The following is a 23715-nucleotide window of genomic DNA, read 5'->3' as shown; positions in this document are numbered from 1 at the left end:
ATGGTCAGTGGCCCATTATGTGAGTTTAAATTAATCTGAAGTCTCGAGTTTATCTGGTTTTAATTAATTTATTTAACTATTATCCTAAGCACGACGTGTGTGACACAGGAGGAGTAGACGTAGAAGTTAGACACCGCAACCCAGCAATCTCAGCAACCTAGTGGGGACGCTGAAGCTGGCTCCGAGACCTCAATGGTACAAAGACCTTCTTGCATGCGTGGGATGAGCCGTTGCTATTAGCTTGGACTTGACAGAGAAGTTCGAGCAGCTCGATCGATTGCGAAAGCAAATGGAGCAGTACAACCAACAGATACGCACTGGAGCCAGCGGCGACGTGGCTGGCAGGGCTCTGACATCAGCACCTACACCGCCTTTTCAGTAGGGGACCTCGACGACGACGACGATGACCATTATCGAGATCTGTAGGGGTTAGGGTTTTATTTCATTGTTTGTCTACTTCATTGTATTTGACTTCTGTGATATTTTATTGTATTAAGATCTTTTATTTTTGATAAAATAATTTGTTGATTTCTGCCAATTTTAGATTTCTGCTAACAATTTTATTAACAACAGTTCTAATTCGACTACTACTTGTGGCTTAATTTTGACTAAAAAATAAAAAATATAAAAATACTACTATCGGATTTACCATTGGATTAATCCGACGGTAACTTGGTGCCTAAACACGTGAAATGGTGCCAAAGTTACCACCGGATTAATTTGACGGTAATCATCAACTCAGTCTCGACAAATTCATTAAAAATACCGACGGAAAATCCACCGGTAATTAGCGTCGGACGAAAAAAAATCCACCGATAAACAGTTTTCGGCGCCAATAATGCCGTCAACTCCAAGACGATGGTAAATCCAACGTTAAACTCATAACCGACAGATTTATTTGATTAATCTAACGGTAAATATGATGATACTCAACATTTTTCTTATAGTATCTAAGACATCGTGTAAAATATGAGTGTATATTATTTATAGGTAAATGCTACCCTACCCTCTTTAAAATATCATGTAAGTTACCCTCTTTGATGTGTCATATTCTAATGGGTGTTTATTTATTTTAAATTTTTAGTAGAATTTATTGGATGACTAATTTATCTAATAAAATAAAAAATAAGAAATTGATTTCAGGTCATTAAAATTTATTAAAAATTTAACAAAATATTTGAAAAATAATGTTATATATTACTCTTTTATTTTTCACACAAAATCTCTGATGTCTAACAAAAATTAATAAAAATTCATACCTTCATAAAAATTAATTGCAAACTAGCTACATTAATTTTTAAAAAACAAGATAATTAAGTGTTTCAACTTCTTTCTTTTTTTTTCATATAATTCTAAATCAAATTGTATAAAATAAATTTTTAAATTTAAAAATCTACTTGACATGATAAACTTTTCAAATTGAAAATTTTCAACGTGTTTCTATTTATAATTTGTCACATCAATATTTTAGTTTAGAATTTAGTTAATATAAAAAAATTTTTAAATTCATATTTTAATAAATATATAACAAATGTATTAAAATAAAGGGATAAGTACTTTTTTCATCCCTAAGGTTTGAGATCAAAATCAAAATCGTCCTCGACCTTTTTTTCTTATTAAAATCATCCTCAACGTTACAAAACGCTTTAAAATCATCCTTTTTCGAATTTTTTGACCAGAATACCCTCATCATCATCATTCTTCTCTTCACCTTCCTTACCCCCACCACCTCCACTGCCACCAACATTACCACCACAACCACCACCACCACCACCACCACCAACACCACCACCACCAAGAACACCAAACAATAGCAACAACACCAAACCAAGAAGCAGAAATAGAAAGCTAGAAAGCAGTAACCCCCACCCCTCACCCCACTCCCTCATCCCCTCACCGTAACCCCCCACCCGCTCACCCCACTCCCTCACCGTAACCCCCCACCCCCTTCCTCATGTCACTCTCTTCATGGTCATCATCATCATCATCAACAGATTTCATCATCAACAACAAATTTCATCAAAAATCTAGAAATTCAAATTTCAGCAACAACAAATTTCATCAACAACAATAAATTTTATCAAAAATCCAGTTCACAGAAGAAGAAGAAGAAAAAGAAGAAGAAGAAGTGGTGGTGCGGTGCGGTGCGGCAGGACAGCAGGGCGGTAGGGCGGCAGGACGGCGGTGCGGTGGTGCGGTGGTATGGAGAAGAAGAAGAAGATGGTCGTGCGGTGGTGCGGTAGTGCGGTGCGGTGCGGCAGGACGGTAGGGCAGCGGTGCAGTGCGGAGCGATAGGACGGCAAAGCGGCAGGGCAGGGCGGCAGTCCCCCTTCTCTCCCCCCTCCTCCCCCCTCCTCCCCCCCCCCCTTTTTCTCGCGGCCCCCCTTTCTTTCTCTCCCCACCACCTTTTCTTCTGTTTTTTATTTATTTTATATTTATTTTATTTTATAATTTTTTAATAATGAAGGATAATTTGGTAAAAAAAAAGTTGAAGTAGAAAAGGATGATTTTATAACGTTTTGTAACGTTGAGGATGATTTTAATAAGAAAAAAAGGTTGGGGACGATTTCGATTTTGACCTCAAACCTTAAGGATGAAAAAAGTACTTATCTCTAAAATAAACATCAAATTAGAATATGATACATCATAGAGAATAACTTACATGTTACTTTAGAGAGGGTAGGATAGCATTCACCTTATTTATATATGTCTTCTCTATTTATATTTTGCTTTATATTTCCTCATTAATGGGCTAAATCAGGTCAAAAAGTCCCTCAAATTGCAAGTTATGTGTTTTTTTTTCAACGAGGCAGGAAATCAAGGTTGTACGTGCTTATGCATACTAACGAAAATTTAGGGACGTGCGCGCGTGCGTACAAGGGTGTATGTATGCAGCCTCTAGCTTTGCTTCCTTCTTTGTTTTTTTGCAAAATCTCTATTTTCACATATTTTTTTTTATTTTTTCAAGTCATCCTTACCTCTTAAACCTTTAAAAACTTGAACAAACACATTAAAACATCGAATGAGATGAGAATTGAAATTAATTTGACAATTTTTAAAACCTAAAAAATATGTTTAATTAATTAAGCTCAATTAGAACGGAATAATTCACAAAAGCATGCATTTACAAAAATTAAGTATAGCTTAAATTGATAAATTTAACTCTTTTCAATCCGAAAATTATAATAGCGGTACGGTCAAATTGCTAGTAATTTAATGAAAGAACACTATAAAACAATTTATTAGTTATTGAATAGTTTGTGGCTAAGAAATTAGTTAGTGATTTAAATAATTAATGAGTTTGGCCGTATATGAAGATTAAGGAGAACAATATTTTAACTAGGATAAGGTGGTTTGGAAATTTGACAGAACTAGTATTTTTTCAACTAACTCCTTTTTGAAGGGGTTGCAGAAAGCAGTCCTCCCGAAAAAAATAACTAGTTATAACTTCACTAGTGTTATTTGGAGGGGCTTCGTCCCGCAAAGGGTTGAACTGTTCTCTTGGTTTGTCTTGATTGGGAGGGTGAATACTAAAGAAAGGCTTTCTAGGCTAGGGGTTATTGGCCAGCTCGATAATATGTGTCCTTTATGTTGCAAGGCTGTTGAGTCGGCTGTCTATCTGTTTCTTGGCTGTGAGCTCACTTGGCAGGTGTGGTGTGCATGGCTATTTGCCCTTGGAAGATCCTGGGCCGTACCAGAAACACTGAAGCAACATTTTGAGAGCTGGGCGCATGCTTCATATAGAAAGGTTGAGACACAGAGGTGGTTGATTGGATTCTTTACTGTAATCTGGGCAATTTGGCTGGAAAGGAACGATCGTGTCTTCAATAATCATGGCTCAGGAGTGGTGGAAATCATCAACAGGTCCTTTTCGCTATCCGACGAGTGGCTTGGTGGTACTCCCTTTGGTTGTTGATGACAATGTCGAAGATGACAAGGGGTTGATGGCTTTTATTTAAGTTGTCTTATGTTTCTTATCTCTATTTGTTCCACCTTATTGTGTTGAGCACTTTTTAATTCAAAAAAAAAAATTATTTTAACTAGGAACATCAGTATCTTAGTACATTGATGGATGGTGATGAGCCTTTTAACATTGCGTACATGATCCAAAAACATACATGACTTTAGATAAGCTTCCCAAAGGTTCGTTGTGTTGCATGCATTCACGCTTTATTCAGTTGAAGGATACGTTCCATGTTTTGATTAACCTTATCATCAGGTTCATGATGCTCTCTTCAAATTTATACTAACCATCGTCGGGTGTAGAAAAATTGGAGAAAAGTATATGCATTTCTACCTTTATTCACCACATATACGTACAAGTGGTATTCTTGGCGTTTCTATCAAGTTGTGCCCAAGTTGAGGAATTTTTGCGTTCTTAATTAATTGCAATTGTAAATAAATAATAGGAGGTTACTAATTTTTAAAAACTGAATTAGCACAAACTTTTGTCATGTACGATGATGATGATAATAATAATAATAATAATAATAATAATAATAATAATAATAATAATAATAATAATAATAATAATAATAATAATAATAAAGACTGGAACCACTTCACAATTTTATTGAAGATTTTATTGGAGTATAACTTTCGTGTTCGTCAAATAAGTAGTAAAACATATTAACAGATTAACTAGTTATTTTAACTCATTAGGATATCAAGCAATCCTGAAAAAAAAAAAAAAAAAAAAAAAAAATCTCACGCACAAGCATATAACACGAGGAACGTAACTTTGGGGGATTTGGATCCTCTAAAATTTGAATTCCAACTTTGGGTATGTCTAAAACGAGCACAACCATTATGTGCTTATTGAATGCGCCACATTTATATCAACCATTAGATTTGATTAGATGAAAATCAAAGGCTAATATGAAAGAAGAGCATTGATGCACTCTAATAAATACAGAATATCTTAGTACATAAATAAATATTTTAAATGACAATACTTTAATATACAATACTTTAAATGGTAACAGAATCTTTTATTCTTAAATAATTAAATATAAAACATAAATACAAAAATATGAGTATTTTTTATTCAATAAGATTAATTATTATGCAAAAAATTTTTATGATATTAAAAAATCATATTAAAATAAAATTTTAAACTGTAACATAAAAATATAAAATAATTAAAATTTTATTTTATATTACTTGACAAATAATTAGATTATTATATTCAAAATTTATTAATTAATTAATTTTGTTAAAAATATTATTATATAAAATAATTTTTTATCAAAATATATCAAAAATATATTTTATTTAAAATATTATATATAATACATGAAAATATTAACCTTTTTTATTTTTTTCAATTTTTTTTAGGAAAACGGAATGAAAATAATATAATTCTAAATACATGCCTATTATATTATATATTTACTTATATTAGTAAGGCCTAAACTAATCAAACTTACATAATTAAAAATATAAAATATATAAATATAAAAAATAAATATTTTTTATTTATTAAAATTAACATTTAAAGTTTCATATATATAATATTTAAAATTATATATTTATAATAAGATCATTTTTTATTTTTATTATTTTCAAATATTTTTTATTGTTTTAGTTAAATTTTTTATTCTCTAATTCGACCAAATTTATATATATAGGTAAATTTTACTCAACACTCTCTAAAACAACATGTAAATTAGCCTCTATAACGTGACACATTTTAATTAGATGTTTAATTTTAATTTGAGTTAATTTAACTCAATGAGAGTTCACATCTTAACTAAAGTAGGACCATTTTATAATTAAATATTTTTTAAGATGGATAATTATATAATTTTTGTAAATATTAAAAAGTAAATTTATATTCTTTTACCAAATCATTATTACTTAAATTCGTTCCACCCTTCTATTGAAAAACACATTCTCTGTTGATTGAAGTATATTTCTTCCCTTCCACTGTTCCTTCATCACTCAAAGCGTGTTGAAGGAACATACACTGTAACTCGAAGCAGGACGGAGAGTAAAGATGCAAGTATCCTTTGAATATCTAATGCAACGGATCTTGTGTACGATCCAATTATCCATAACCATTCCAAAGAACGGCTTTGATCTAATTGATATAGTCCAATTTGAATTCTAATAGACGGATGGATCAAATGCATATCTAATTCAAGCATCACTTTAATATATGCAATAATTATCTATCACAACCCTAAATCATAGATTAATGTATCCTGATAATCAAGAATTTATATGTGATACGAAATTATGTGAGCTAAAGAATAAAAGACAACTATAAAATAGCAGTACGACTAAATACACTCTCTTCAACTAATCGCAGATCTACTACAAATTGAAATCAATACAGAAGAGTAATCAGAGAGAGAAACAACGAGGTTGCAGAGAGCAAAGATTCAGTTTTTAGTATTTTATCAAATTATACATTTATTCTTTTAAATAATTTTTTAATTACAAAATAGCTTAATTATAGTTAACATAACAATCAATTAGAAAGTGACATGTCATATAGGGTAATTTACATGTTAAAATATAAAGAATAGAGTAGAATTTTATATATATATATATATATATATATATATATATATATATATATAAAATTAGTGTACAATGTCATCGTATTTCCAAAATACTTTTATTTTTTTGTATTTATATGTTTTATATTTTTAATTACGTAAGTTTGATTAGTTTAGGTCTTACTAATATAAGTAAATATGTAATATGATAGGCATGTTTTTAGAATTATATTATTTTTTTTTTTTAAATTGAAAAAATAAAAAGGTTAATATTTTTATGTATTATATAATATTTTAAATAAATTATATTTTTAAAATATTTTGATGAAAAATTATATTATATAATAATATCTTTAATAAAATTAGTTAGTTAATAAATTTTAAATATAATAATCTAATTATTTTATATTTTTATATTACAGTTTAAAATTTTATTTTAATATGCTTTTTTAATATCATAAAATTTTCTTACATAATAATTAATCTTATTGAATAAAAAAGACTCATATTTTTGTATTTATATGTTTTATATTTAATTATTTAAAAATAAAAGATTCTGTTAGTATTTAAAGTATTGAGTTACTATTTTTAATTATTTAAAAATAAAAGATTCTCTATTTAAATCATATTTTAATATGATTTTTTAATATCATAAAAATATTTAATTATAAAATGGTCCTACTTTTGTTAAGATGCTAGTTCTCATTGAGTTAAATTAACTCAAATTAAAATTAAACATCTAATTAAAATGTGTCACGTCATAGAAGCTAATTTACATGTTATTTTAGAGAGGGTTGGATAGAATTTACCTATATATATATAAATTTGGTCGAGTTAGAGAATAAAAAATTTAACTAAAACAATAAAAAAATACTTGAAAATAATAAAAATAAAAATGATCTTATTATAAATATATAATTTTAAATATTATATATATGAAACTTTAAATGTTAATTTTAATAAATAAAAAATATTTATTTTTTATATTTATATATTTTATATTTTTAATTATGTAAGTTTGATTAGTTTAGGTCTTACTAATATAAGTAAATATATAATGTAATAGGCATGTATTTAGAATTATATTATTTTTATTCTATTTTCTTAAAAAAAATTGAAAAAAATAAAAAAGATTAATATTTTCATGTATTATATATAATATTTTAAATAAATTATATTTTCGAAATATTTTGATAAAAAATTATTTTATATAATAATATCTTTAACAAAATTAGTTAATTAATAAATTTTGAATATAATAATCTAATTATTTGTCAAGTAATATAAAATAAAATTTTAATTATTTTATATTTTTATGTTACAGTTTAAAATTTTATTTTAATATGATTTTTTAATATCATAAAAAATTTTTGCATAATAATTAATCTTATTGAATAAAGAATACTCATATTTTTGTATTTATGTTTTATATTTAATTATTTAAGAATAAAAGATTCTGTTACTATTTAAAGTATTATATATTAAAATATTGTCATTTAACGTATTTATTTATGTACTAAGATATTCTGTATTTATTAGAGTCCATCAATGCTCTTCTTTCATATTAGCCTTTGATTTTCATCTAATCAAATCTAATGGTCGATATAAATATGGTGCATTCAATAAGCACATAATGGTTGTGCTCGTTTTAGACATACCCCGTAACTTTAGTTAATTATGTGAGTAAATTTAGTGTGTTGAAAATACAAGTGAAGAAGAAAAAATTTACGTAAATATAGTTTGATGGCTCATTTGTTTAATGTAAGCAAAAATATAAAAGAAATTTTTAAAAAGAGAAACAAATTAAACCAATAAGAAATATGTGACAAGAAAGATAAAAGTATGGAAATGAATAATAAATAAACATATGAATTCGTTAGGAAATTAATTGAACTTTTTGGTTGTAATCAATTATTCTTCACTGGAGACATCTATTTGAGCCAAAACGAGAAATTATTTTCTCTTATAAATTCTCGATTAAGCATGTATTACTTAGACTAACCTTCATTAGTTAAGAAATTTGGTTAAGCTAGTAGTAAATTTCATTTTCAATTTTAATATAAAGTTGTTTAAGAATTTGATTAATTATTATTCATATATACACATATAAAAGTATAAAATCTAAGTAATAAGAATGGTTAAATACTTTTTCGTTCCTAACGTCTTGGGTCAAAATTAAAATTGTCTTTGACTTTTTTTTTATTAATATCAGCCTCAACATTACAAAACGTTATAAAATTATTCTTTTTCTAATTCTTGGACCAAAATATCCAACATCATCATCTCCCCCTCCCCCACCACCTCCGCTACATTCATTGCCACCTACATTGCCGGAGAGAAGAAGAAGAGAATAAAAGGAAGAAGAAGGCGTCATTGGCGAGAAAAGGGCGCAACGGCAGCAGCGACGACCCAGCGGCAGCGATGACCCTGCAACAGCAACAACAACCCCTCGCTCCGATCCCTTCACATTGCTTCTCTCTCTCTCTCTCTCTCTCTCTCTCTCTCTCTCTCCCCAATGAACCAGCAGCAGCAGTGATCCAATGGCAACAGCGACAATCCAGCGGCAACATACAGTGGCTACCTTGCAGCTGCAACTCTTCTTGTTGTAACACCCTACCACACAGAGTTTTACGCTTAAGTCGTAAATCAGAGGTGCGAGGTATTGTGACCTCTAAAGATTAAAATACATATATAGATATATTGAAAAAAGAAATTAACTAAGAGCCTTGAAGAAGAAATTACACAAATCTAAGACAGAAAAACGTATCACACTCGTTCGGATAAACGTAAACCGGATAAACAAGATTGAACAGAACGGATAAAATACATAAAGGATTAGGGTTCTAAAAGGTACAAATATCAAACTCAAGACTCGACTTGTGAAGCTAAGGTCGGCCAGAGAGTATATATATATATATATATATATATATATATATATATATATACCCAAAAGTATTCCCAAAATACAAGATAACACTACTAGAAAACTACTTATTACAGACGGATATTTCTGACAGATTTTATCCCACGGAAATACAGACAGATTTTACAAGAAAATTTTCGTCAAAAACAAAGAAAAATGAATTAGCATGAATTATAGACGGAAAAGAGAATATGTCGATAATTCTGTCAGAAAAATTAGTGTTTCTTCTTGAAAAATAATTACTGATAGAAAATTCATCTGTATTTAAATGAATAAAACGTTGCGTTTTATTAAAATATTATAGACAAAAAATCTGCCTGTAATTTAAAATTTTCCGTTGAAACATATTGAAATAAGGGTTGTCACCACGAGCTCCTCATTTCAATCACGATACTTCTGCGTCTCCACAGTTATCCCCTCCAAATGCTCTATCGGCGCACCTCTCGGCCTTGCACCGCCGTCACACCAAACCTCCATTGCACTGAACTTCTGTCGCACCGAAGCTCTGTCATATCCCTTCCCGGATCTTCTCCGTGTGTTGCTCGTGTCTCCCTTTTCGAACCTTAACGTGCAATCCGCTTATTAACTGAAATTGAAACCCTCCATTTTTCTTCGTTTGTAGGTAAGATTTTCAATTTCATGTAATTAATTCCTCTTTTCAATTTCATGGAATGGAATATTGGTAAAGCAGGAGTGGTTTTATGGTGAGTAGGTCGTATCATTTGAATGGATAGCGGAGTTTCTGATTAGGGATCAATACTCAGTAATTCCTGAAAGTATGGCATTCCTCCAAATTAGGAAATTAAAGTGTGTCATCATAGGTGGGTTGGGGATTTGGTATCAATTTTTGTATTTATGTTATGTAAATGTGAATATGTGATGGATATCATACATTGACAAACAGTCTTTGGGTGATGAAATCATATTAACTGGATTAACATGTCGAGTTTCCCTTTCAATTTCTGGATAGGGTGTTTGATGAGCGGATAATTTATACGCTTTTTGGCATTGTTTTTAGTATGTTTTTAGTAGAATCTAGTTACTTTTAGGGATGTTTTCATTAGTTTTTATGTTAAATTCACATTTCTGGACTTTACTATGAGTTTGTGTGTTTTTCTGTGATTTCAGGTATTTTCTGGCTGAAATTGAGGGACTTGAGCAAAAATCAGATTCAGAGGTTGAAGAAGGACTGCTGATGCTGTTGGATTCTGACCTCCCTGAACTCAAAATGGATTTTCTGGAGCTACAAAACTCAAAATGGCGCGCTTCTAATTGCATTGGAAATTAGACATCCAGGGCTTTCCAGAAATATATAATAGTCCATACTTTGCCCAAGTTTAGATGACGCAAACTGGCGTTCAACGCCAGCTCTCTGCCCAATTCTGGCGTCCAGCGCCAGAAACAAGTTGCAAAGTGGAGTTCAACGCCCAAACTGGCACAAAAGCTGGCGTTCAACTCCAAGAATGACCTCTCCACGTGTAGACTTCAAGCTCAGCCCAAGCACACACCAAGTGGGCCCCGGAAGTGGATTTATGCATCAATTACTTACTTCTATAAACCCTAGTGACTAGTTTATTATAAATAGAACTTTTTATCATTGTATTCGTAGTCTTGGTTACTCCGGTTCCCCTCTGGGGCCGAGACTAATGAACTCCATTATCACTTATGTATTTTCAACGGTAGAGTTTCTGCACTCCATAGATTAAGGTGTGGAGCTCTGCTGTTCCTCAAAGATTAATGCAAAGTACTACTGTTTTCTATTCAATTCATCTTATTTCGCTTCTAAGGTATTCATTCGCACTTCAACCTGAATGTGATGAACGTGACAATCATCATCATTCCCGATGAATGCGTGCCTGACAACCACTTTTGTTCTACATTAGATTGAATGAGTATCTCTTAGATCTCTTAATCAGAATCTTCGTGGTATAAGCTAGATTGATGGCGGCATTCATGAGAGTCCGGAAAGTCTAAACCTTGTCCGTGGTATTCCGAGTAGGATTCTGGGATTGAATGACTGTGACGAACTCCAAACTCGCGAGTGCTGGGCGTAGTGACAGACGCAAAAGGATAGTAAATTCTATTCCAGTATGATCGAGAACCTCCAAGATGATTAGCCATGCAGTGACAGCGCATCGGACCATTTTCACAGAGAGGAATAGGATGCAACCAACGACAAGGGTGATACCTCCAGACGATTAGCCTTGCTGTGACAGAGCATTTGGACCATTTTCCCGAGAGGATTGAAAGTAGCCATTGGCACCGGTGACATCCTTACATAAAGCCAGCCATAGAAAGGAGTAAGACGGATTGGATGAAGACAGCAGGAAAGCAGAGGTTCAGAGGAATGAATGCATCTCCATACACTTATCTGAAATTCTCACCAATGATTTACATAAGTATTTCTATCCTTATTTTAGTATTAATTTCGAAAACTCCATAACTATTTTATATCCGCCTGACTGAGATTTACAAGGTGACCATAGCTTGCTTCATACCAACAATCTCCGTGGGATCGACCCTTACTCACATAAGGTTTATTACTTGGACGACCCAGTGCACTTGCTGGTTAGTTATGCGAAGTTGTGAAGATATGTTTAGACCATGGTTCTGTGCATCCGTTTTTGGTGCCATCGCCAGGGAATCAATTTCGAACAATAATTCACAACCTGAGTAACAATTTTGCATACCAGTGTTCTCTTGCAACCGAGGCTTATAAAGCTCGAGTTTCCTTTTACAAGCTTCATCATGGAATTCAGAATTCTATTGTCCAGAAGATGAACTATCATCATGTCCCAAATTCATTCCTCCAACACTAGCAAAAAGATCTTGTTCATCTGATTCATCACCGGAACTATCCTTAACAAAGATTTCATGATCACCAGTCAGTCCAGGTAGCAAATCGTCGTCATCGGTAGGGAGAAGATTCCCAATAGTTTGAGCCTCAAGTTCCTCAGGAGAATAAAAAACAATCTCTTCCTCACATTGAGGTGCAATATTATCAACTGAATGTATATAGAACACTATTACAGCACATCATATTTGCTACTTCTTCTATTCCAAAATATCTGTTACTTTTAAAATTTCGTATGTTAAACAATTCAATGTATCAAATCTCCAAAGTCAATGAATCATTTATAATTGAATTTGGTATAATCACTACAAAAAAAATCAGGTTAAAACGGCAGTTTTTTTGGGTATTTACAGCAGCTTGAACCACCATTATTACCAGGAACGACGGTTTTAAAAATCGACATAATTCTGGGTGTCATTCTGGTTATTACAGTGGTTTTTAAAAAACCACCACAATTTCGTTGGTTAAAATGATGATTTTTGAATAGGTTAAAACAGCGGTTCAAACTGCCACTATTTTCAAATAAAACGGCGTTTTTTGGTGGTTAAAATGGCAGTTCAAACTACCGTTATTTCCAGAGTGAAAATGGTGTTTTTGTTGATTAAAATGACGGTTCAAACCGCGATTATTTTCAGGGTGAAAATGGCATTTTTGATTGGTTAAAATAACATTTTTGAACCGCCATTTTTACCTGACAGAGCGGCATTTTGGTTGGTTAAAACGGCATTTTAGATTGGTTAAAATGACGATTTTGAACTGTCATTTTTACCCCGACATTGGCATTTTTATTGGTTAAAATAGCATTTAAAAACCGTTGTTTTTATCGAGTTAAAATGGAATTTCATATTGTTTATAATAGCAGTTATAAACCTCCCTTTTTATCGAGTAAAAGTAACATTTTTTATCGTTTAAAAAGGCAATTTTAACCATAATTTTTATCGCATTAAACAAATAATTTTTTGATTAAAATTTCTCAATAATAAAAAATCAATACCCATGAACAAAATATTATATAACTCATAAACAAAGTATTAAATATAATATATGATCTTTTAGTATTGAAAATAAAAAATAATAACCCCTATACAAATAAAGTATCTAACATAACATGATTTTTTAATTATAAATATCTTAAAATGTAGCTCTTAATACATAAAATCTCCATAAGAAAAAAATTACAATGCTTTGTTGCTCGCTCCAGAGTACCTCAGCTAGTTCCATATATCTGCTTCCACGCTATATGACTTGTGAAGTACCTCTGGTGCAACATAATATGCACTCCCAACAATGTCATTTAGGAATTCGTTTGTAATCAATACACATTTATGAAAAATTAAGAAAGATCAATTTTGAATCTACAAGAATCCAACTAAGCATAGGAAAGTTAACAATATTCGGTAGTAATTTCAGGAAAAGGCACTATCTAGTGTTGTATATCATTAATAACTTCCTCTTCTTTTATGGTATTTGTTCATTTATATAGTGAGATAGTTATAATCAGAGTTAATGACACTTAAATTATGGTTATTAGTCTTTAACAAAATTTTAAATGCATTTAATGCACATTACAACAGGAACATTATGCAAATGTAAACAGCATTAGTGAATAGTGCATTTAGTAGCAAGTTTTCTATCTAATATAATAATGGAATAAGAGATTGCTTTGCAATTAAAATAAAGAAAAAGAATTAAGAATCATTATAACTGTCACCTGTCCAAACTCCAGAACCTCGCAAATCTCGTTCAGATATGCAGGGAAAACAGTTAGCCTTGGTGGCCATGTTTGAGGGAGCTAAGATGTGTTAACTGTCCAAAATTTAGCACATCTTGTGTCAATGTTATAGTTAGGTCAACATTGAGACAGCAACATCTAATATTTTTGACAACAGTAGAAAATTGAGAGAGAAGGAGAAAGAAGATCAACCTTGCTCTCATATGGAGATTGTAGTTGGAGGAGAACCGCTGTCGGAGGAAAACCTGCCAGAGGAGATCGTCTCTGGAGAGAGCACACAATCTCATTGGAGGATAACGTCGATGAGAAGATTGTCGCCGGAGCAGTCGCTGAAGCAGATCGTCGCTGGAGCAGAGCACAGATCTTCATTTTTGGGTGTGGTGGTAGTGCGCGTTAGTTTCAACAGTAATGTATTTTCGGGTTAGGGTTTTCCTTTGTTGGGGAAGGATTTTATTTGGGCCTTCTTTTTTAAATGATGGATTTTGATAATGGTGGTTTAAAAATGCCAGAATCACGAAAAATGCCATTTTATGTACATTAATTATGATAGTACCATAAAATGTCATAATACTTGAACATTGTGGCAGTTCTTTAAAACCTCCATAATATAAATGCTATTTTAGACCTCTTTTTTTTGTAGTGATAAAGCTGATTCACTATTCAAGTAAATGAGAACTAGAGAACTAGAGAACTAGAGAAGAAGTTGCTTCCATGCTGAGAAGAAATTACATCAATTTTATTCTTTTCTAAAAAAATTTGAAACATTATGTACACTCAAATTAGGCCTTGCTTCTTCATCAAAATCTATGATTACAGAGAATTAAATAGATTAGTAATACTAAACATAGCAATTAGATAGCTTATCTAATTTTCAGAACTCATCTTGCTTCTGTCAAGAACAAAAAGATGGCAGGTCAAAAACTTCTAGAATATAGATAGCTTCCAAATTCAAATTATGGATTTGGAATTAAATTATCATTGATACATGGATAATTTAAATTACTATAGTTGTATTCATGTACTTATACTAGTATATTCAATTGAGCCTCCATTTTTGAATTTAGATTCAGTAATCAACCAGGAAGCAATTTATTGAGAGGAACAAAAAGGACAAGGACTCCAAGTTTAGGTTGATTTTCCTAATTATCTCTCTACAATTCAAATTTTTAGCAACAACACTTTTAGGTATATCTATACATTCCTTATGAAAATAAAAAAAAGTGTCTTTTTGGAGTTCTTTCAACCTCTTTAGTTTGAATTCGTGTTTTGTTTCAACCTCTCTGGGAAAGTAATTATAAAGAATTTCATGTGCGATGTTGTATAATGTATACATGGCCGCCGCACATGGTAAAAAGGCTTTCCTTAGTTAGCTATATTTCTTGCTGATCTACTTGCTTTAAAAGATAATCATCTAAATGTAAGACTAAACTGGATTTCTAATATTCCTTGTCTAAATAAAACATCGATTCAAACTTTGATAAAGTTCACTATGTACACATCCATCTATCAAATGATTAGGCACCAAAAGGTTGTTCAACGCAGCTACACCAACTGAATTGCTTCTTCCTATTTTCTCAACAAAAGGGGGAGAACATGGGTAAACCACAAAGCTTCCACAGGCTTATACCCAAGCAAACAAACTTTGTAGGATTGACATCATCTTAAACAAACTTTCTAGGCTTAAAAATTTGATATAAAGAATTATTGTCGGTCTAGAAATTTCTTAATAGAAAAGGGACTTCGTTGTAAGCATAGTTCCAAACCAACTAATAACTCTCAATCAAATTTTAATAATTGGTTGTCACAAGTACAAACTCCAATGAAAATTAACCAAAGTATTTAAACCTCGGGTCGTCTCACAAGGAATTGTAATGAAGTGATCAATTATTGGCTATGAAGAAACAAGGGGGTTTGATTTGGTAAAAAAGACAAGAAAATAAATGGCAAGTGAATAAAGCAAACAACTAAATAAAGCAAGTAATAAAGAGAGACATTCATGGTAAGGATTGAGAATATAGGCTTTCTATCCTAGTCCTTAATTATCATACAATGATTAACAAGAGCTAATCTTATTTCGTCATCTCCATCATCGAAAGAAGGTACAATATCATCTTCAACATAGAGAGAAAGTCAAATAGGACTAATTAATCTCAATCCAAAAGTCCTAATCAACTTACTAATTGAATTAGCAAGAGATTAGAGTCAATGGAAATAATATTAACTAATCACTCTAGATCACCAATCTAAATTGGGTATTAATGACTCAAGAGCACCTAATTTTCCTTTCCAAGCCAAGAATGCTAAAAAACTACTCTAAAATCCAACCAAGCATTTTGTCAAACACTTGGAAGGTATAAAAGGAAAGCATCATAAAATTGCAAGAATAAGAAAATCTACTAATACACAATGCAAGAAATCAACAATAACAACTAAATTAAGCAACAACAGACAAAGAAACATCAAATTGCATTAAAGAAAACCCAAATCCAACAAAGAGTTCATAAACATAAAAAGAGGCATAAAAAGGGAAATTAACAAGAGAATTAAGAAGAATAAGGCTATAAGAACAAGAAATTGTAAACAAAACAAGATGAAAACAAGAATTTAACCTAGTTCTAAGAGAAATTAACCTAATCCTAACCTAATTCTAGAGAGAAGAGGGAGCTTCTCTCTCTAGAAACTAACTAAGGCATGCTTCCTACACTAACTAATTGATCCCCCTTTGTCCAAGCTTGAATTCTGCATGAAATAGCCTCAGGAATAGGAAGCTCAGAAATCGCCCCCAACAAATTCACTTTGATGAGGTCACGTGTTGGTTGTGACGTGTACGCATGGGCCACGCGTACGCGTCGTGTGGCATTTTCTTGTCATGTGTACGCATCATGTCACGCGTATGCATCACCTTCGACGATGCTCCTCTTCACGCATGCGCGTCTGTCACGCGTGCGCATCGATGTATGCACTCCAAATCCTTGTTTTTCCATGAATTCTCCACTTTGCATGCTTTTCTCTTTACTTCTTCCATCCAATACTTGTCTTATGAATCTGAAATCACTCAACAAACATATCAACGCATCGAATGTAATTAAGGTGAATTGAAATTGGCAAATTTAAGGTCTAAAAAGCATGTTTTCACTTTTAAGCACAAATTTAGGGAGAATTACAAAACCATGCTATTTCATTGAATAAATGTGAGAAAAATTTATAAAATCCCCTAAATTAAGCACAAGATAAACCACAAAATTGGGGTTTATCAAACCTCCCTACACTTAAACTAAGCATGACCTCATGCTAAACTCAAGAAAGAAACAAAGGGTTTCAACATTTATTCAATGCAAGTAACTATCTATATGCAACCTATCTACATGCAATCTATCTAAATGAATGCAACTACTTAGTCAAAATAAATCAATTCCCAAGAAAACATGTATGAACATAAGGGCTAAAGCTATTAACAACCAAGTCAAATACACAATTGATTTGAGTTATTGAAAAGAAGGTACAAACTTGCAAAAAAAGAGACAATCACAGGTGGAAACATGTAATTGAGCGATCGAACCCTCACCGGATGTGTATCCGCTCTAGTTACTCAAGTGTATAGGGTTGATTCACTCAATTCTCCTCTAATCATGCTTTACAAAATTTGTTTTTTATCTAACAATCAATAATTATTTCATGCATGCATACAAATATCATGAGGTCTTTCCACAAGGTTGTAATGGGGCTAGGGTCAAGGTAGGATGCATATGGTCAAATGTGCTTGAAATTTGGATCTTTGATTAACTTAAACTTCCCACATAACCTATATAACAACCTATATAATTCTAAACAAACCTAACTACCCATAAATCTCACTTTTTCACACACTCATGCATTCTCTTTTTTATCACCATGCATATGCATTGATTTTTATTGAACTTCACTTTAGGGCATTTTGTCCCCTTTTTATTGCGTTTTTTTTCTTTCTTTTTCTTTTTCTATTTTTTTCTTTATATATATATATATATATATATATATATATATATATATATATTTTACATTTTTCTTTTTTTCTTTTGATGAATAATATACAAAGATATATGGTTTAAACATTTAATGCATGAGTATATACCCAAATTCCCAAAATTTTGACAAAAATATAAAAACACACTTTTATCTCTATCCAATGTTTCCAACTCTCCCAAACTCGAATGACAAACACTCTCACTAGCCTAAGCTAATCAAAGATCTAAATTAAGGAAATTTATTATTTTTCGCTTTAAGGCCTGTAATGTGCTAAAATTAAGAACAAATGGGTTTAGCATAGGCTCAAAGCTGGCTAACAATGGAAGATAAAAGGTAAGGCTATTTGGGTAAGTGAGCTAATTAAAACAATGGCCTCAATAATATAAGTGCATTCATACACAAAATAATGGACATAAAGAATCAAACAAATCAAAGATTACAATCATAGAAAGAGAAAAATACACACACGAATGAAAATAGTGGTTATATAATGTAACCACACAATTAGGCTCAAAACTCACATGCTTATGTGTTATTAGCTCGAAAACATGATCCACAATATATAGTTCAAGCAAGTTCTAAAATTTTTTTTTCTCAAATTTTGGGGTGCCCTATAGAAAAATTTCTTGAAATCTTCATTATTTTGACTAAGCTTATTATATATATGCAAAATAAGAAAATGCACTAAAAATTCTAAAAGACCTAAAAATGCAATGCGAAAGTATTGGGATTAGAAATTTGTCACCCAAAAATGCCGAGTGGTCGGACGACCTCCCCACACTTAAAAGTTTGCACCGTCCTCGGTGCATTCAGAGATGAGCAAGAGGGTACGGCGACTTTCCGGGTTGCCACCTTCAGCTGGCGGATCAACCGGTTGCTGCGTGTTCTTTCTTTCACTTTCATTTTTGCTTATGACAAATCATCCTAAAAACGTCGATCGGTCGGACGACCTCCCCATACTTAAAAGTTTGCACCGTCCTCGGTGCATCCAAAGATGAGCAAGGGGGTACGGTGACTTTCCGGATTGCCACCTTCAGCTAGTGGATCAACCGGCTGCTGCGTTCTTTTTCCCGCTTCTGTTCTTGCTTATGACAAATCATTTCCTGAATAATAGAAAACAGGATAGTAAGAAAAGTAAATGCAAAAGTAAGGAAGCATAAATTGTTGAAATAAGGTAAAAACCACTAGAATGAAGTGAGTAAATTAGTGTGACATTGATAAAAAATAGGTGTGTGAGTTCTAAGTTGCATGCGGTTTAGAACACACACACTGATATTAAAAGTTATGTCACAAGTACACAAAAGAAAGCATACACTTCACTCATTCTAGTGTGCTTGAAATACTTTAAATAGAACTTGTAGGTTAAGACAACCAAACAAGGAATGAAAAAGCATAAAAGTATACAAGCAAAAATCAAGCAATTGTGAATTGGATAATGAATGGTCATTGGTTGATGTATAAGCAAACTTAGTGAACAAAATGGTATATGAAACTTACACAACAATCAATGGCACATATTGAAGTTTGTTTGCAGCACCTAAGTGACATAGAAGTGGAACACATGGGTGCTATGGAACTTAGGAAAAAGAAGATAGAATTGAAAATCAATCACATAGCAAGCATGGTCCACAAAGCTTAGAAAGCTAAAAAATGTGTCACTAGGTAAGCTTTCAATCCAATTTCATAATTCCAAAATCTCAAAGCATGAAATAAGTGATGTAAATAAAGATCAATCATACACAAGAATCACCTAACAAAAAATGCATTGATTATACACAATTTGCCACGTCATAGATAATGAAATCAAATCACATGATGGTTAGCTACAACATGCAATTCGAAAGATATAGAGAGCTTGAAGGCAATGTCACATGTACTTGGTATTCACAAAGGTTAAGCATGAAAAATTCAAAACCAATTAACAAATTGTAACCTTAATAGAAGTGATCCAACAATGAATATCAAAAATAGTTATGCTAAAATAGCATTCAGTTAATAATAAGCAGCAATAAACAGTAAACAAAATTAATAATCCAACACTTATAATGAAAAATAGAAAATTAAACTAACAAATTAACTAACTAAAAGAAACGGTGATAGAAGGTGATTGGTAGTGTTGGACGATGGTTGATGGAGGGAAAGAAAAGAGGAGAAGAGAGAAGAAGGAAAGAAATGGAAAGAAGGGAAGAAAAGAAAGTTGGTGAAACAGAGCAGTCCACGCGTATGCGTGGAGTGACGTGTCAGCGTGGTGAGGTGAAATGGGTTTGACGCGTATGCGTGGGTCACTCGTACGCGTGATGGACAAATTTTTTGAGGCGACTCGTACGCGTGGGTGGATTTTGTGCTAGAGGCACAATTCCAGCCTAAAACATGTGAACCTCTCTCGAATTTGTATGGAGCATGAAAATTTTGGATATCAAGCGTACGCGTGCGTGAGGCGTACGCGTGCGCGGTTGAAAAACTTGGGGTCACGCGTACGTGTGGGTGACTGATGAACGGATATTTTATATGCTTTTTGACATCTTTTTCATGTAGTTTTTAGTGGTTTTTATTTAGTTTTTATTGAGTTTTTATAGGTTTTAGTGCTAAATTCACATTTTTGGATTCTACTATGAATTTTTGTGTTTTTGGGCAATTTTACGTATTTTCTGGCTGAAATTGAGGAGCTGGAGCAGAAGTTTGATTCAGAGACAGAGAAAGCACTGCAGATGCTGTCCAAATTTGACTTGCCTGCATTTGGAAGAGCTTTTCTGGAGCTACAAAAGACCCAATGGAGCGCTTTCAACGGCTATGGAAAGCTGATTTCTAGAGCTTTCAAGCAATATATAATAGTTCATACTTTGCTTTGGATTAGAAGGCCCAAAACTGGCGTCCAACGCCAGCTACCTGCACTCTTCCAAACTTCCAGCGCCCAAAGAGCAGAGCCCAGGGCCTAAGAGACTTCAATGCACATGGATCTCATTAAAGCTCAGCCCAAACACTCACCAAGTTGGCCTTAGAAGTGGATTTTAGCACTAAATAGACTGTTTTACCCTTTGTAGTCATCTTTTTAGTATTTAAGGGATCTTATCTATGTAATTCAGACATTCTCTCCATTAGGGAGAAGAACGCACACTCTCCAATTTAGGAGAGCATATTTTCGTTTTTATCTTTGTATTTTATTTTCAGTATGAGTTTCTAAACCTCCTAGGTTGAGGGGAGGAGTCCTGCTGAGTCCTATGAATTAATTAAAGTACTATTTCTTCTTCTTCGATCCGTGTCTGATCTATCTCTAAAATATCTTCCATTTGATATCTATTTTATGTTTTTTTCTTTCATCATAAAATTCAAAAAAATTATAAAAAAATATCTTTTCTAACTAATTTTTAGCATAATTTTCGAAAATTAACAAAAAAAAAATTTCAGATTTTGATTTTAAAATTTTATCTTATCTTAGTTGTCAAATTTTCAAAAATCAAATTTTTCAAAAGTAAAAATCATATCTTTTTCAAAAAAAAATCTTATCTTTTTCAAAATCTTATCATATCTTTTTCAAAATTCAAAAATCTCATCTTATCTTTTTCAAATTTAAAATTTTAAAAAAAATTAAATCTTTTTCAAAATCAATTTTCTAATCTTATCTTTTTGTTTCTTATCTTATCTTTTCTAACTTCTAATTTTTAAATCATATCTTTTTCAAAACTTTTTAAAATCTTATCTTATCTTTTTCTAATTTTAAATTTAAATTTCAAATCTTTTTCTTATCTTATCTTCTATTTTATCTTAATTAAAATCTTTTCTTATCTTACTTTTTATCTTATTTTAAATTTAAATCTTTCCTTATCTTATCTTTTGTTTTCTATTTTTATTTTTATCTTTTCTTAATTAATATCTATCCTTCTCTCTCTTCTTTTTTTCAAAACCTCCTAACTAACTCCTTCTATTCTTAATTTTTGAAAATAATATCCTCTTTTTCTCTCTCTTATTTTTCAAAACCTCTTAACTAACTCTTCTCTTCCTTAATTTTCAAAAATATCTCTTCTTCTTCTCTCTCTTCTTTTCAAAACCACCTAACTAACTCCCTTCTCTCTCAATTTTTGAAAATTAATTCTCCCTTTCTCTCTTCTATTTTTGAAAATTTAACAATTAAAATTCAAATTATTTTAAATAAATTAACTAAATTTTCAAAAATTAGTTAAATAAATAAATAAAAATAAAAATATTTTAATTTACTTTTTCTATTTATACCTCTTCTCTTCTTATCTCTATTCATTCAACTCTACATCCTGCCTTAGCTCTAGCTTAACTTCTTTATCAGCATTTCTTCTTTCTTCACATCTCACTTGGAGCTTCTTGTCAATTGGCACAGAAAGCTTTCTTGTGATTTTCTTTCTTTTTATTTTCTCTTATCTATTATATACAAGGTATTTAGCCTATACTTATTTTATTTATTTTTATTTTTTTATTTTATCTTCTTCTTCCTCTACTACTGACTTTAAGGTGGAGCTTCTTGCCTATTAGCATGGTCTCTTTCTTTCTTTCTTCTTGTTTATGACCAGGAACAGGGATAAAGAGCCCCTTTTGAATCCTGATCCTGAACCTAAAAAGACTCTGAGGAGGCGTTTACAACAAGCTAAAGCACAACACTTCGGAAGAGACCTTTCAAAAAGTTTTGAACAAGAAACAGAGGATATGGCCGAACCACAAGAGGAGCCTAGAAAGGTCCTTGGTGACTTCACCATGCCTACCTCTGACTTTTATGGCAGAAGCATTGCTGTATTTGCCATTGGAGCTAACAATTTTGAGCTTAAGTCTCAGTTAGTCTCTCTTCTGTAGCGGAACTACAAATTCCATAGACTTCCACTGGAAGATCCACATCAGTTCTTGGCAGAATTTTTACAGATCTGTGATACTGTAAAGACTAATGGAGTTAATCCTGAAGTCTACAAGCTGATGCTTTTGCCCTTTGCTCTAAGAGACAGAGCTAAGTTCTGGTTAGATGCCCAACCAAGAGAGAGTATTGATTCTTGGGAAAAGCTTGTAAATGCTTTTCTTGCTAAGTTCTTTCCTCCTCAAAAGATGAGCAAGATTAGAGTGGAAGTTCAAACCTTCAGACAAAAAGAAGGTGAATCCCTCTATGAAGCCTGGGAAAGATACAAGCAACTAATCAGGAGATGTCCTCCTGACATGCTCTCAGAGTGGTCCCTCATAGGAGTGTTCTATGATGGGTTGTCTGAGATATCCAAGATCTCCTTGGATAGCTTTGCAGGTGGATCTCTCCACTTGAAGAAAACGCCTGCAAAAGCTAGAGAGCTCACTGAGATGGTTGTTAACAACCAGTTCATGTACAACTCTGGAAGGAATCCTGTAAATCATGGAGCCTCTCAAAAGAAAGAAGTTCATGAAGTTGAGACTCTGAATGCCATCCTGGCTCAGAATAAGATCTTGACTCAACAGGTCAACATGATCTTTCAACATCTCACTGGGATGCAAACTGCAGCTGGCAGTGCTCAGGAAACTTCTCTTGAAGATGAAGCCTATGATCCTGATCAACCCACTATGGAGGGGGTGAATTACATAGGAGAAGCCTATGGAAACACTTACAACCCTTCATGGAGGAATCATTCTAACCTCTCATGGAAGGATCAACAGAAACCTTAGCAAGGTTTCAATCAAGGTGGTAGGAACCAAAATAGGTTCAATAACAGACCACCAT

The 23715-nt window shown here is 32.2% G+C and overlaps 1 protein-coding gene and 1 non-coding gene across 2 annotated transcripts; one reads left to right on the top strand and one right to left on the bottom strand.

The window, feature by feature from the left end:
* The first annotated feature begins 3577 nt into the window (after window positions 1-3577).
* LOC148568379 (uncharacterized) lies at window positions 3578-3916 on the top strand. Its single transcript, XM_088484685.1, has one exon. It carries the CDS (start codon window positions 3578-3580, stop codon window positions 3914-3916), a length of 339 nt encoding a protein of 112 aa, XP_088340811.1.
* Window positions 3917-23084: 19168 nt separating this feature from the next.
* LOC148568378 (small nucleolar RNA R71) lies at window positions 23085-23191 on the bottom strand. The gene has a single exon (XR_015882530.1). It is a non-coding gene; the product is annotated as a small nucleolar RNA R71 (small nucleolar RNA).
* Window positions 23192-23715: the final 524 nt, after the last annotated feature.

The sequence above is a fragment of the Arachis ipaensis genome, chromosome B4, assembly GCF_059453495.1.
Source record: "Arachis ipaensis isolate K30076 ecotype BB chromosome B4, ASM5945349v1, whole genome shotgun sequence".
Classification (NCBI taxonomy): domain Eukaryota; kingdom Viridiplantae; phylum Streptophyta; class Magnoliopsida; order Fabales; family Fabaceae; genus Arachis; species Arachis ipaensis.
This window is presented reverse-complemented; position numbering and strand designations above follow the sequence as displayed.